The following is a 14,561-nucleotide window of genomic DNA, read 5'->3' as shown; positions in this document are numbered from 1 at the left end:
GAAAAAGGATATGGGCTCCAGAGAGTATATGACGAAAACACTCCAATGTGTGCTGGTGATTCACGTTGACACATACAAATGCCAAAGCCTCCTTGCCAACAATGACAAAGATCTCAAAAGGATTTCCTCGATTTGGAGCACACATCACTGGGGCAAGGTGAAGTTGCCAAGTACTTGGAGGCTGGTTGTGCTCCTGACAATTTCTCCCTGGACCAGCAAAGCACGGCGATCAAGGCTCGAGATTACTGCTTGGTCGGTGGAACTCTCTATCGATAGACATGCAAGATCTATTGAAATCAGGGGGAATTCCTAAGTCATGTTCTTTGGCACCCTAATAGATGGACTGAATTGATTTCTTAGAATAAACAGGGTTGGCATTTTTTAGTCTACTTTGGCCCAATGCATATAGCAATCATAATTTTCCAAAACAAATAATAGTAGAATAGAGGTTTACCATTTCAAAAAAGATAAAGAACTAATAATGATACCACGTCTATTATCGTCCATTTGTCAGAGAACCAACAGAAGGATCCAAAGCTATTTCGGAGGATAAATTTGGAGACAATGGTTCAGGAACTTGTACAGTATCTTCCATCATTTGCACCACTTTCCCCATTGATGGCCTTGCATTTGCATCATGCTGAATGCACCATAATGCAACTTTGAGCAGCCTCTTGAACTGCACCAAATCCACTTCCTCCCTCACTAGCTTCTTGTCAACGATACTTTCCAGATCTCCTGCTTGATACATGTTGTAAGCCCAGTCCGAGAGACACCAGCGGTTGTTTTCTGAGTTTATGGCAGATATTGTCATGAGGTACTTCTCCCTGCCGCTTATAATCTCGAGCAACACCATTCCAAAGCTGTAGACATCCGCCTTGGTTGTGATTGGAAGGTCGCTGATCCATTCAGGTGCAAGATATCCCCTGGTCCCACGCACAGTTGTCACACTCAATGCCCTCTCCCGTTTCATCAGCTTGGCTAAACCAAAATCCGCTACCTTTGGAATAAAGCTCTCATCAAGCAGGATGTTTTGAGGCTTTATGTCGCAGTGGAGAATGCATTCCTGACATTCGTCATGAAGATATGTTATCCCTCTTGCAATCCCCAAAGCAATGTTGAATCGGCTGGCCCAGCCGCAAAAGTGCTCTGTATCATTCAAAAAAAGTAGCTTCTCCAGTGAACTATTAGGCATGTACTCATAAACCAGGAGCTTTCGATTGTCCTCGTAGCAATACCCCAGCAAGCGGACGAGGTTGATGTGGTGAATCTTGCCGAGGGTCTTCACCTCGGCTTGGAACTGTTTATCGGCTTGCATGGCCATTTCCAGCTCCTTGACTGCAACAAGAGTGCCATTTGGAAGCCGCCCCTTGTAGACTGTCCCAAATCCTCCCGATCCAAGCCTGTCATAAAAGTTGTCTGTGAAATTTTGCAGCTGCTGATACGTGAATATTGCAGGCCCACTGCCAAAATCGAGATCCATCATGTTGTTACGTGCTCTAGCGCTTATGATCCAGCAGAGCCCCATAAAACAAGTAACCAAGAGGAAAACCATCAACACAAGTGTTGTGATGAAGAGCGCAATGCGAGGACCATCTCTGAAAAATGGCCGATGGAGCACCAGCCACTGGAAACCAGGAACGACGGTGGCATTTGCGTTTGTCACGTATACGTTTGCATCCGGACTTTGTCCTGGATCTTTGGCAGAAACTTTCAAGAAGAAAACGTTGTCCACGTCCACAGACTGCTTGCCATTGAACAGACCCGAGGGATCTAAGCCCTTGAGCCAGCATATTCCAGCGCCACCCATCTGGAAAGCAGCTCCGAGACACTCGCACTCCCTGAGGCATCTTTGGATACAATCCTCCTGGGATGACGGATTTGGCAGCGGGTGGCTATTGTAGTCATTGTATTGGAAGTCCGTGCGTACAAGTTGGATCATCTTGAAGTTTCTTGGATCTGTTGAGTTTTGGCCTGTTGGACACTTGGTCAACGGAGTATTGTAAACACAATCCTGTGACGGATCGGAAGCATTTGTGGGGTGAAATCCCGGAGGACAGATGCAAGTTGCAGTCGGCCGGTATGTGCAAATCCCAAAGCGCCCGCATTTCCCAAAGATGTCACACTCGAGAAGAACAGCTTGCCAAGTTATGAGCCATCTGTTCTTGATCTCATCAAGAGTGTAGATTCTCAAGTTGCCATCATCGTCCAGGGTCAGCCTTCGGGTTAGACCAATTTCAGGATAATCAAGCGCATACCTCTGTGCCGTGTCATATACTTTGTCAGGATTTTTCCAGGAGCTGCCGTTCCCATCAAAGAAAGAAAGCATCCCGCTAGTGCTGAAGTTGAGACGAGGAGGACTGACCGCAGAATCGGAATGATTGTCATTCGCGATCTTCCAGTATGGTTCAAGCCAATATCCCTGGGAGTAGAGCGCAACTCTACTCACATCCATTCGAAGGTCATATTTTCGGTTACTGGAGACAAGCCGGGTGTTTCCAATGAGCTGCTGATAAGGAAGAAGGGTGTCCGTGGGGCGCTCAAATGACTGCCAAACAGGCACTCCGTTGCTCGTTAGAAGCTGTAAGTTGCCATTCTCCTGAAGCAAAGCTTTTGTAACTGCGAGAGTTGACGTAGAAGTTCCCCAGATAATTCCAGCAGCGTTGGAGGTGAGAACTAATCGACCATCGGTCTGGAAAACGAGCTGGTCGCCTTTGATAAGCCCGATTGGAAAACCTCCCGTGTCATTGGACATTGCGCTCCAGACGACTGTGTTGGGCATTTTGGTGTACCATATCGAGAAACTATAGAGGGGAGATGTGGGATTGAGATGGCCGAATCCTGCAGAAAAGGTAGCGTTGGGAGACGTAATCCATGTCTGAGGGTCTTCGCCTCTCACAATTATGGTTGTGCCTGGACTTCCACCATCAGCTGCCACCGAAGTTAAAATGACATAGCACAAGCAACAGAACAGGAGAATTCTAAAAGCGAGAAACATTAAGAGCATCTGTTATTTTCTAAATGAACTATAAGGTGTAGTATACCAAGTGATGCTTACATCTTTTTTATAGTTGGGAGTGTCTTGTAGCCACTTGTTGTGTTTTACTTCAGTATCTTTCGTACTATACTGGTCTTCCATGGCCACAACTTTGAATGTTTCTCGCTGACTGCATGCTTGACTCTGACTCTGACGTTGACCTGGACTGACGAGTTGGTGCACGAGCCTTTAAATTTCCTCAATACGTGATTCCCAGGTAATGACAAAAGTTGTTCTTGAGCTACTGCAATAGAGATGGCCTGCATCTCAGCTGGAGGCGCTTTGCTGTCAACATTGACAGGCTCAAAGACTTTCAATCTAGCAATATGGTACCAGAACAAACTGTGGCAACGGAGCAAAATAAAAACGGAGAATTTATTCATATCAGTGGGAACGCACAGCTTCAGCTCAGGGGTGAGAACGGACTCATTGTCACTGATGATGCAAGTGTGATTGTGTGGCAAACAAATCAAATTGGGGCTGTTGCTCTAAAGGTTCTTTCCTTCTGGAGACTGGCAACTTGGTGGTTCGTTGGGAGGACAAGGAGTTTTCATGGCAGAGTTTTCCTGAGGAACAATAACAAGAAGCTTCAAATTCCTCAAAGATACTGGCACATAGCATATCCACTTTGCGAACGTGCCATAGAGATGAAATCGGGGACCAAGTCAACATACAGTGCCAGATTGACAGGTCTTTACATTTTCCAGCAGTTCTCAACTTGAGTTCTGATGGAGTTTTATTGTTTTATGACACAACTGGATCAAGTCTGCCACTGAAAATTCTCACAAATATGCTCTGGATTATGGAATCTCAAATGTTTTGAAGACAGCAGGTAGCAGCGCCCAGACAGCAGCCCACAGGATGTTGCTATGAACTTAGGACTTGGACAAGTGGCAGTTACTGTTAGACAAGTGGGAAGCCGAACTATGGGACTTGGAGTTCCCTGCTTGGAGTGCTGGAGTTTGGACCATGGAAGATGGATACTGAACAAACCTCTTCTACAAAGGCATTAGGTTAGTTATTAATTCTCTTTCTGTCCTGGGATTGAAACATAAAGACAAGAACACCATTGAGGACCAACAAGGGATGTAATAGCTCACTCAAGAATTCTATCAGACCATTTATACGGCTTAGCCATGGACCCCAATCTGGGAAAGCACAGTAGAAGAGGTTATAGTGACTTTCAACCCCACAGGGTCCCCCAATGAGTGGCAAGAGTTTTTGAAGGTAGACTCTTATGTTGAAGGTGGACATTATGTTGTGCTTATGAATGAGACAAAGTCAAGTTTCTTTTTATTTTAGACTAAATGTGATTAATTAGTGGGGGATTAACAATAATCCTATAGTTGTGACTTTTGATCATGAGAGTTCATTATATCAATTATGAGAGACAAAATACAAAAAAACTTTGGTGGGAAATAAAAAGCAAAAGTAAATGGGTGGTGTGATGAGTAATATCAGCATTGCTATTAAAACTAGTGCCAAGGTGGATGAACTTTTAGATAGCTATAGTAACAATTAACACTGAGTCCTTAGACAATAGTGGTTTCTTGGTGTCAACTCATCTTCTCCACAAAACCTAAAGATACCTACTTTTTCAAATAATACCAGGAGTGAACCTTCCAAACCCTTAAGACATTACCCACAGGAATATCCTTAAAATATTTGTGTGGTTTGTGTCATTCTCCTCGTGACCCAACCACAGACGACAGTCTTGTAAAGCTAAACAAACCTCATATAAATGGAGTCCAAGGTAATATGGCCCTAGAGAAAATATGTGCAAATGGTAACACCAATGTCATGACAAAGGTAAGCAAAACCTATAAGGGGTAGTGGATATACTTACAATATTCTTTGATAGTTTTAGATTTTAATAATTTAGAAACTTTCTTAAATACTTTCTAGTATATTCTAGTTTATTCTACCATCTACTAGTTGGTATGGAATAAGATTAATTTTGTGCTTATACATGATAAACATGTTTATAATTATCAACTTCTGATTGATCAATTGGATTCATAAATTAATACTAAACAAACATTGCTACATATAACACATAACAAATTATTCATATATATTTTACAAAATACATTAATAATTGTAAATATAAATTATCACTTAAATCTTAGCTCAACCTCATCAGTTCAAATGTGATGGTGCAAAGGGTGGTATAGTGGCAAGGGAGTACTAGGCCTAACAAGTGTAACCTATCAGGTCATCAAAGGAGTAGTCACCAATTGAGATGCAATCACCACCCCAAAATCAAAATGGCTAGAATGGGTATAGGCATGGTATGTTCCTCCTACTTATTGGTCCTTTGAGGCAATGCATGAGCCTGGGTTTACTAGTGTTCCATAAGCCCCTTTCTATCCAATAGTTAGTACCATCTTGAGTCAATACCCATATTTTAGTTATCCTCCTAAAGTGGAATAATTGTATATCTGAGTAATCATATGGCTGTTGTACCCTCTCCTTGGTTAAGCATCACTAATGATGATTTGGCCCCAATTGTTGCCACCTCTGATGTAGGTGGAATGGTAATATGTCAACTTAGGCCTAACAAGTGTTTGTAAGTGACTAATTTTTCCATTCTACTTTAGTCACTTAACCACACCTCCAACCACTTAGAGGAGTCTCATTCACAACCTCCTTAAGTTCAATTCAGGATTTAGGACTTGCTAGCCCTAAGAATGGCATCCATGCCACTCATCCCTTGCACTTAGTTGAAGTGCTCTACGTGCCCGGTCCCAAGACCGACACCCCAAGGTACCATTGACATACTAACTTATTATGTTAAGGCCATGCCCCTTCACCTTGGTCACACCAGTGGTCCAACACCACCTGCATCACTGTCTCGTCTCTCAAGGACTGGGCTATCTGTCCAGGAGTGAACGTCCAAGATCCACTCCTTAGCATCTTTAAAATGCCCATAGACATGGGGAATAACCTTCCCTAATATCCATTTATAGTCCCCACCAAGACCCTTTTCTGCCCATGGCTGTATTCGCCAATACTACCACTGGGACAGGGCCCATAGGCCCAACCACTAAGTCCCACTGTCTTCTAGGACTTCTTCACCACATGACTGTATCATTGGTCACTACACCAAAGGACCACTCCTCTTCCTTTCCATAGTCTAGGACTTTTGAATAACATTTTGGAACACCGTGGCTTTATGCAAGCCTCATAGGTACTCTCCCCACCTTCCACCTTTTGGTGCTCTAACTATGGGCTTAGAGAGAGGTTCTGTTGAGCCATGCCAGGTATCCAAGTAGGTAATGCCACCCACACTTGGACTGGGAGCATTGACCATTTGATCTCCCAAGGGAACTAAAGTTGGCTCTTGAACACTTCACCAAGCTACCCCACTTGACAGTCTGTATTCATTCTAGCCTTGGACCTCTTAGTGGTTATCCCATCACCCAACATTTGGGTACAACCTTCCTAGGCCAAACTGACCTTTCCTGGCCAAACTGGCCCCACTGGAGTCCTCCCCCTACTATACTTTTGGAACTCACCAAAGCCCCCAAGGTCTGGGAGACAAATGCTTTGGGCTTTCACCCTCTCAAACTCGAACTTGGACTTGGACTCAGACTCGGACTCGAGCTTGGGCTCAATCTCGGCCTCAGCCTTAGTCTCGGTCTCGGTCTCGGTCCCGGTCTCGGTCTCAGTCTCAATCTCGGTCTCAGTCTCGACTTCAGACTCTATCTCAGGTCCTTCTCGGACTCCATCTCGGATTCCATCTCGGGTCCATCTCGGACTCCATCTTGGTCCATCTCAGACTTTCTTGGGTCCATCTCGGACTCCATCTCGGGTCCATCTCAGACTCCATCTCGGACTCCATCTTGGGTCCATCTCGGACTCCATCTCGGTCCATCTCAAACTCCATCTTGGGTCCATCTCGGACTCCATCTCAGATCCATCTCGGGCTCCATCTCGGACTCCATCTCAGTCCATCTCGGATCCATCTCGGATCCCATCTCGAACTCCATCTTGGTCCATCTCGAACTCCATCTCGAACTCCATCTTGAACTCCATCTTGGACTCCTCAAGACGGAGCTTTTAGTCTAAATGTGTTACGCTCGTTTGGCTTCCACTTCAGCCACTACCACGTGGCACCCTTTTGGCTCCACTTTGGGGCTTAGGGATTTGTGTCTCACAGTGTTCAAGAGCCATTTTTAACACTTCTGGGAGATCAAATGGTTGATGCTCCCAATCTAAATGTGGATGGCACTATCTACTTGGATACCTGGTATGGCTCAACGAAACTTCGTTTTAACCATATAGCTAGGGCACTTAAGGGTGGAAAATGGGGAGAGTATCTATAAAGTTCGTGTAGAGCTACAATGTTTTGAAATGTCATTCTAAAGTTCTAGATTGTGGAAAAGAAGAAAAATAATCCTTTTGCATAATGACCAAAAACATAGTCACGTGATGAGGAAGTCCTAGAGGTCAATGGGACTTAGTGGTCAAGCCTTCAAACCTTGACTCAATGGCAATGTTGGCAAGCACTACCATGACCAAAGTAAAACTTTATGGGGCAAAAGAAAGAATATTAGAGAAGAGTGTTCCTCATATCTCTGGACATTTTAAAAGTGCTAAAGTGTGGTCAAGGGATGACCACTCATGGATAGATGGCCTAGTCCATGGGAGATTGGTTTATGGTATGGGTGGTTTTGGACTACTAATTAAACAAAGGTGAATGGATATGGCATTAACATAATAAGTTGATATGTTAATAGTATTTTTTGATGTTTATATTAGGATTGGACATATGGAGCACTTAGACTAAGTGTGAAAACAAAGTGGCATAGAGGTCATTCATGAGGCTATAAAGTCCCTAAGTTAGGAATAAGACTTATGAAGGTTGTGAGTGAGACTCTTTCAAGTGGTCGAAGGTGTGGTTAAGTAACTAAAGTAGAATAGAAATATTAGTTATTTACACTTATATATTGGTTTGCACTTGTTAGTGTTGGGAACCCTTATAATATTGAGTTGAATCCCTCAATCCCTTAATACTCATTAAATAATAATTTACTCTATTTGCCAAGACACTCTCGCTATCATTTCCCATATGCTAGTCTTGTTTGGTCCTATTGGTTATTTATAGAAAGTGTTTAGATTTACTAGTTGGGCATATCTATGGAGTGTAGAGATTGTTATGAACATGATGGTGTTGTTCCCACATTTAAATTCGCAATCTAGTGTCATTTCATATTTAATAAATTTTGCGATTGTTCTAAAGACTAGCTTGTAAACTCTTGAATTGGACTTCCTAGGATTACTTAGCCTAGTACTATTCAAACCCAATAATGTTTAACCCAAAGTATCTTAAAACTTTTAACTGATTGAAAAAGGGGTTGTACTCTTGTTTATGGGCCTTTTTTCTTTTATCTTTGAACTCTTATAAATCATCTTTTGAGTCATTCCCTTTGATTACTTATAATCCACCACACTTCTTTGCAAGTTCATGCCCTCGTGAATCGAAGTTAAGAGGTACAACTCTCTTGAGAATCTCGTTTTCTTGACACTCTAACTCTTGGGACGAGGTTAGCCAAAGGTAAATTAGACCTACTAGATATCAATCTTAACATATGGTGTGATTCCCTAACCAATCAATAAAGTAGAACTTGAAACATCTTTGATACCAAATGGAAGCTCTTAAATTGAACTTCCCAAAAAGTCATTTAGCTTAGTATTATTCAAACCTAATGACACTTAGCACTAAATATCCTAAAACCCTTAATTGAAAAATAGGATGCACTCTTGTTCATAACCATTTCCCTCTATATTTGAATCTTTATGGATTATCTCTTAAGTCGTTCCCTTTAGTTGTTTAGTTGCCTACATAACTCTTGGGATTGAGATGAAAGCCCAAAGCATGCATTCCTCAAGAGAGCAGGGGGGGGGTTCTAAATGTATAGTAGAAATAGTGGGTAGATAAGGTATAGCTAACCAACGTAAAGCATAGTTTAGCTCCTACTTGTGTGTCTGTCTTTGTTCTACGTTTGGTTTGGGTTTAGACCCAAGCTCTATACTATACTAACTAATGGAATACCCATATCCTTGCATTAAGCCACCAGTATATTAAAATAACAATAGACTCCATTTGGCTCCATTTTGCATGTTGGTTTTGGCATTATGATGCTAAATGTTCTAGGATTATTCTTATATTACTCTATAATCCTATCCTTTCACTTGGGCTAAACACTCAAAAATCACTCTATGTTTTAATTCTTTTACTCCCTGGCTGCATGCTTGGGAGTTTAGCTCCATCCTTTCATTTAGTGGCCCAAAATCTTGAAACTTGAGTTCCACTTCACTACCCTTGGACACGTGGCCAAGAGTTTAAGTTATGCTTTGTGGTTATCCTATGGTAAATCACCATAAGGTAAAGGGTGAAAACCACATGTATCACATTTGGTATCAAAGGATGAGTCTTAGCATACAAAAATGAAAATAATGATTCGAGTGGGTATATATTTGGGTGCTATCATTCCATATTCGTTCCTTAGGTATAGATTTTGATTACCTTTTTGTACCATATTATGTGAGTTTTCGCTTGGGCTCATAAGATGGATGTGAAATATTCCGTTTACGTTTGGGGTCGTGAGTGAGGCACATTAATAATTTCAGGTTACACTTTGAGTTGACAGGATTAATGTTAGTCTATTGGTGTTTACTATAAATTGTTTTATTGTGAGTAAAATTAAACATCTTCTAAGTTTGTTATAAGTGGCAAATAGACTAGTCTATAGCTATTTAACATGACACTAGTGGATCCTACCTAGGCATGATTATAAATGGATCAATCAAGACTGTAAGGATTAGTCTATTGGTTCAAGTAGTTATTATTGTACTCTCTCATAACTTTTCTTGGATTGAACTGAAGGCAATGTGAATGCAAGTTTAAAATTTGATGAAATTGAGTCTAAAAAAGGGTCATTAGGGACAAAGGATCAAACAAGTAAATCATTTTTTCTTCTTGGAGAGATGGTTTACAACAAGGTGTGATTTTATTATTCGTATTTGCATCATGCAATCAAAACTTCATACTTTAATATATGTTGATTGTAATGTTCTTACAAACAATGAGTCGTGGGATGGATAATAATGAGATGCTAAACCATTTTTCTTAAGCTTGCTATTGGAAGGCTTGGATTATAATGTTCAATTCTTTTTCAAGGAACTTTGCTATTACTTCTTGAGTAATTTGGTATTGGATTAATTTTAAGTTTAGTCAGAAAAAAGTGGCATAAGCTTGTTTTTGTTGTGAACAAAAGTTAATAGTGTTAGGTGTTATAAATCTTTATCGATAGGATATGGCATTTGTATTGCCTTTTATCAAATTAAGTTGGCATCTAATACTTACATAAATATTTGTAATAGTGACATAAGTGTTGTTTATGGTATTGCTTGATTGATGATCAAGTCATTGTGATTTCTTTATTATATGATTTTAAGTAATATATTTCCGAAGTTGTTTGGACAAATGATGATTAACCCCAAAGTGGTTAATGGAGAAGTTAGTGTACTTGTAAGAAGTAATATTGTAATAACTTTAACTAAATTTTCAATAGTGATCCATTTTATGGTAAACTTATATTAGTACCTTATTTCCTTGAGAGCTCTCATGATCCAATAATATACTTAAATATCAAACATCATACCCATATAACTAACATCCGACAATAACATCTACAAATGCAAATAAATACCTAAAATTTGATCATAAAGACCACATCTTTGGATATCTATATTAATCACCTTCAAGATTCAGTATAGAGCCAAAACACTAATAAAGAAAATGACAAAAAATCAAGCTCAAAAGACAACTCCTCATCATTCATCATGACAATGCCACTTTCACTAATAGAAGTGTTAACAATACCAATGTCTCAACTACTCACTTTCTCTATCTAACAATTTATTTTAAATGCTAACTGATCCACTGACAAGCTATAGCAAATAAATATTATAACCTTTTTTATAAGTTGTAGGTAGGAGGAAGTTGGTGGAGTCTTGAGAATTTACATTCCTAGACTAAATGTTATTCTTTTTCTAGGATGAAATTTTTTTTCATAAATTTTCTTAGATTTTTTCAATGATTGATTTATTGATCATTTTACCCAAAAACCATTTCATTTTTGTGAACCATTGCAAATTGGTTAAAGTTGACGTTCCTTAGCTTAAACTTGAGTAGGTAATTTATATGTGGTCCAAAAGGGAAAATAACTTTTAGGGTTTAGACAAATGAGTTGGTGTAGAAAGTTGACTCTTGTGCTTTTTTTTGTAACATTATACTTGGTGGCAAGTTATACTTTGCATTTTGTTGAACTCTATAAGAGTAGTGAGCTTTCATTAATCTTGATTTAATCTTGGTGACTCTGCTCTTTAACTAAGGATAATAATGTCCAACTTTATTGTTTGTGGTTGAAATGTTAGTACCTATACTATAGGTTTGTCTATTAAAATATTATGTACCATATAAGTCCATCTCATAGTTTTCACTTTAGTTTTGGTTGAGTGTTAATTATGTGTAGCTAGCTTCTTTAGATATACTTAAAGTTGTTGGCTAGACATATTAGTGAGATAATTGCTATTTGATTGGATTTGAATCATCATTTTGTTTGTACTTGTATTAGAGGGTTACTTTATATTGGACAAGTATGTGGTTTAATGACATGAATTTAGTGTTTATATCTTATGAAGATGAGATGAGAGTGATTGTTAGTTGTCTTGCAACTAATGATTACTTGTAGACTTTGTTATGGATTGATAATATTTTTCTTTGCTTGATGATAATTTAGTAGCGATGGGCTTGCTTTACCTGATGGTTTTATAAAGGATTGTGTTATTAAACTTGTATGGTTTTCCATATTTATATATCAATTTTACCTCTATTAGTATCATTTGGTTGTGTTTAGTCTATGGTGTTAAATTTCTTTGAGTTTTGGACATGGTGATTTACTCTTTGATAAAGTGTTATCTATAACTAAAAGAATTGGTCTCAAATATTAAATAATGTATCTTTGACTTTATTTACCTTGGTTGCTAAAGAGTTTCAAATGATGATTCACTTTTACTTTCTTTTAACTTTGTTTTGGTGTTGATAACATTGAAGTGATATGTTGTCACTAACATTATTGAAGTTGAAATTGGAGTGAAATAAAATGTTTCTCTATAGAATTAATATTGAGTTTCATTAGTCTTGATGCAGATAGTGTTGATGGTTTGGCTATAGCTTTGTATTATTGGCATTCATTAGTTAACAATTATATTGACGTTCAAATGAATTGAGTGACAAATTAAGTTAGCTATATTCTAGATGAAATTATTTAGTAAGGGTTGAGCTTTAGCTTTTCCTTAAAAAATGATTTAATCATAAACTATATTAACGCTATAAGCAGAAGAATTAGTGGTTGATATTTAATTTGTTAGTTCCTTGTTAGATTTGAATTAAGGATATATCGATCATTAATGATTTTTCTTGTGTTTATTATGAAGTGAGTTACATTTTATTATAGAAGATGGATTCATGGAGGATCATTTGATGACCACTTATTGAGTATAACTTCATTATACTTAACTTTTGGATTAATGTAGACATGCTTTTTATTAGTTTTTGCATTATAAAGTTTAGCTTATGGATATTTTGAGAAGGATATTATGGGTTATACCATGATTTTTTCTTTAGTATTGAAATTAGTTGATCTGAAACTTGTGATCATTATTAAATAAAACTTAACTGTAGACTTCTTTAAGCTTTTGGTTTTTTGAATTTTATGTTTATTGTTCCATTTATTAAGAGTTGTTATGAAAGGTATTTTCACTCATTAGCTTTGATGTTGAAGTTAGTATTTGCATTTAGCAATTATTAATGATGATTGACTATCATCTTAAGATACTTGATTGTTTTTTCTAAAGTTTTGTTTGGTTATTGTTAGTGGTGAATGATTTGGCATTTTTTGAGATGGTGGATTATTTTTTCAATGATGATTATGCATCTTTCTATTGATGGGATGAATAATGATATTTTATAATAGTTAGTTTTTTTGATGGCTTTTGGCTTTTCACATTCTTTGTAGTTTACTTTAGATTGGTCTCTTAAGTTTGAGATATCGATAAAATATTGTTGATGCTTTCTTGAGCAACTTTGGTTATTTAGTATTGTTAACTGGGATCTATTCAATTAATTAGTGTAATTATTAGCATGAACAAATGTTTGTTCACCCTTGCGACATTCATTCTATTCTATTAATTGTTGTTAGGGTTGATCTAATAAATTTGGATATTCATTCGCGAGCATTTTGCTTGCTAATTGATGATATTTTGTATTCTTTGAGTTGTCTTTCATGAATTGTTTAGCATGCTATATGTAATATTTGGTAGTTAAGCTTTATCAATGAGTTTTGTTGATATTGTTCGATGGTTAATCCTTACTCTTTAAACTATCATGATCTCAATAGTTCCTATCATGATAATTTACTTTGAATACTTTTGGATTCTTATATAAGCTTTATTCACTGATAATTCGATATCTCTAAGATATCTTTATCTATGACTTTAATATTGTCCATTTATTGATCTTATACTTTGGGCAAATATAGATAAACTGGCTTCAGCACTTTGAGTGCATGGTGGAATCTTTAATAATGAGGTAGTTACTATTGATTGGTCATATAGCCTACCTTTCTTTTGATATTTTTAATTTCATTCAAAGAGTGTCTAAGATGTTTTAAACTGAAGAATAAAAAACATAGCTAAAGTCCCGAGAAGTGATGGCTGACAACAACTTTAGTTGGGGGCAGGATTGTTATATTAATATTAATCTATATATTTATTTTTACCAAGGATTTTAGACAGGTTACTTCAACTTAGGTAATTCTTCCCTAAGTTCTAACAATAAAGCTACTTGAGGAGAAATCCTTGATGTCACATTGGTGGAAATTCAACAATATTACATTGTCCAACAATAGCAAGCACAGTAGGTAGAGATTTTAGAAGAGCTAAGATACCTAGGATGGATGTTGTTGATTGTCCTCCATACCATCGTCTCTTTTGCAATGACTGCAAATTGAGTACACATAACAAATCACGCTGTTGGAAGTTACACCCTGAGCAACGCCTACAGCCTCAGCAAGTTCTCCAGCAACCTTTGGTGGACAACTCCTTAATTGCAGCCAAGTCCAGCTATTGTCAGATTTTACAGGAACGTGCAATTGAAGCTCTGCCAGCTTTGGACAAAGGAAAGAAAATCGCTGGCATCTATGTGATTCTTCCAGCTGAGGACTTTACCCAGGTTGTCATCACTACTTGAGCTCGAGAAAAGAAGGCTGTGCCTACACATGTTGTTTCAGATGATTTCTCTGGCCTGGATCCCCCACCATCACCTCAAGCAAGCTCGATGCCAACGGAAATTCAACTTCCATTCCCTCAACCACTTCCAGGTCAAGCACCTTTCCCAGGAGCAGCAGTGGAAATGCACTCCAGGAGATTTCCATGCCTTCTAGCAGCAGAATCT

General features: G+C 38.4%; 1 protein-coding gene across 1 annotated transcript; it reads right to left on the bottom strand.

The window, feature by feature from the left end:
- Positions 1–496: 496 nt before the first annotated feature.
- Positions 497–3,303, bottom strand: LOC9629157 (G-type lectin S-receptor-like serine/threonine-protein kinase At1g34300). The gene is made up of 2 exons (XM_024687020.1): positions 3,129–3,303; positions 497–2,931 (listed from the first exon to the last, which is right to left on the bottom strand). Exons 1-2 carry the CDS (start codon positions 3,301–3,303, stop codon positions 497–499), a joined length of 2,610 nt encoding a protein of 869 aa, XP_024542788.1.
- Between the last annotated feature and the right edge of the window lie 11,258 nt (positions 3,304–14,561).

The sequence above is a fragment of the Selaginella moellendorffii genome, unplaced genomic scaffold (assembly GCF_000143415.4).
Source record: "Selaginella moellendorffii unplaced genomic scaffold, v1.0 SELMOscaffold_1, whole genome shotgun sequence".
NCBI lineage: Eukaryota > Viridiplantae > Streptophyta > Lycopodiopsida > Selaginellales > Selaginellaceae > Selaginella > Selaginella moellendorffii.
Note: the sequence above shows the minus strand (reverse complement) of the source record. Positions and strands in the feature narration are given on the sequence as shown.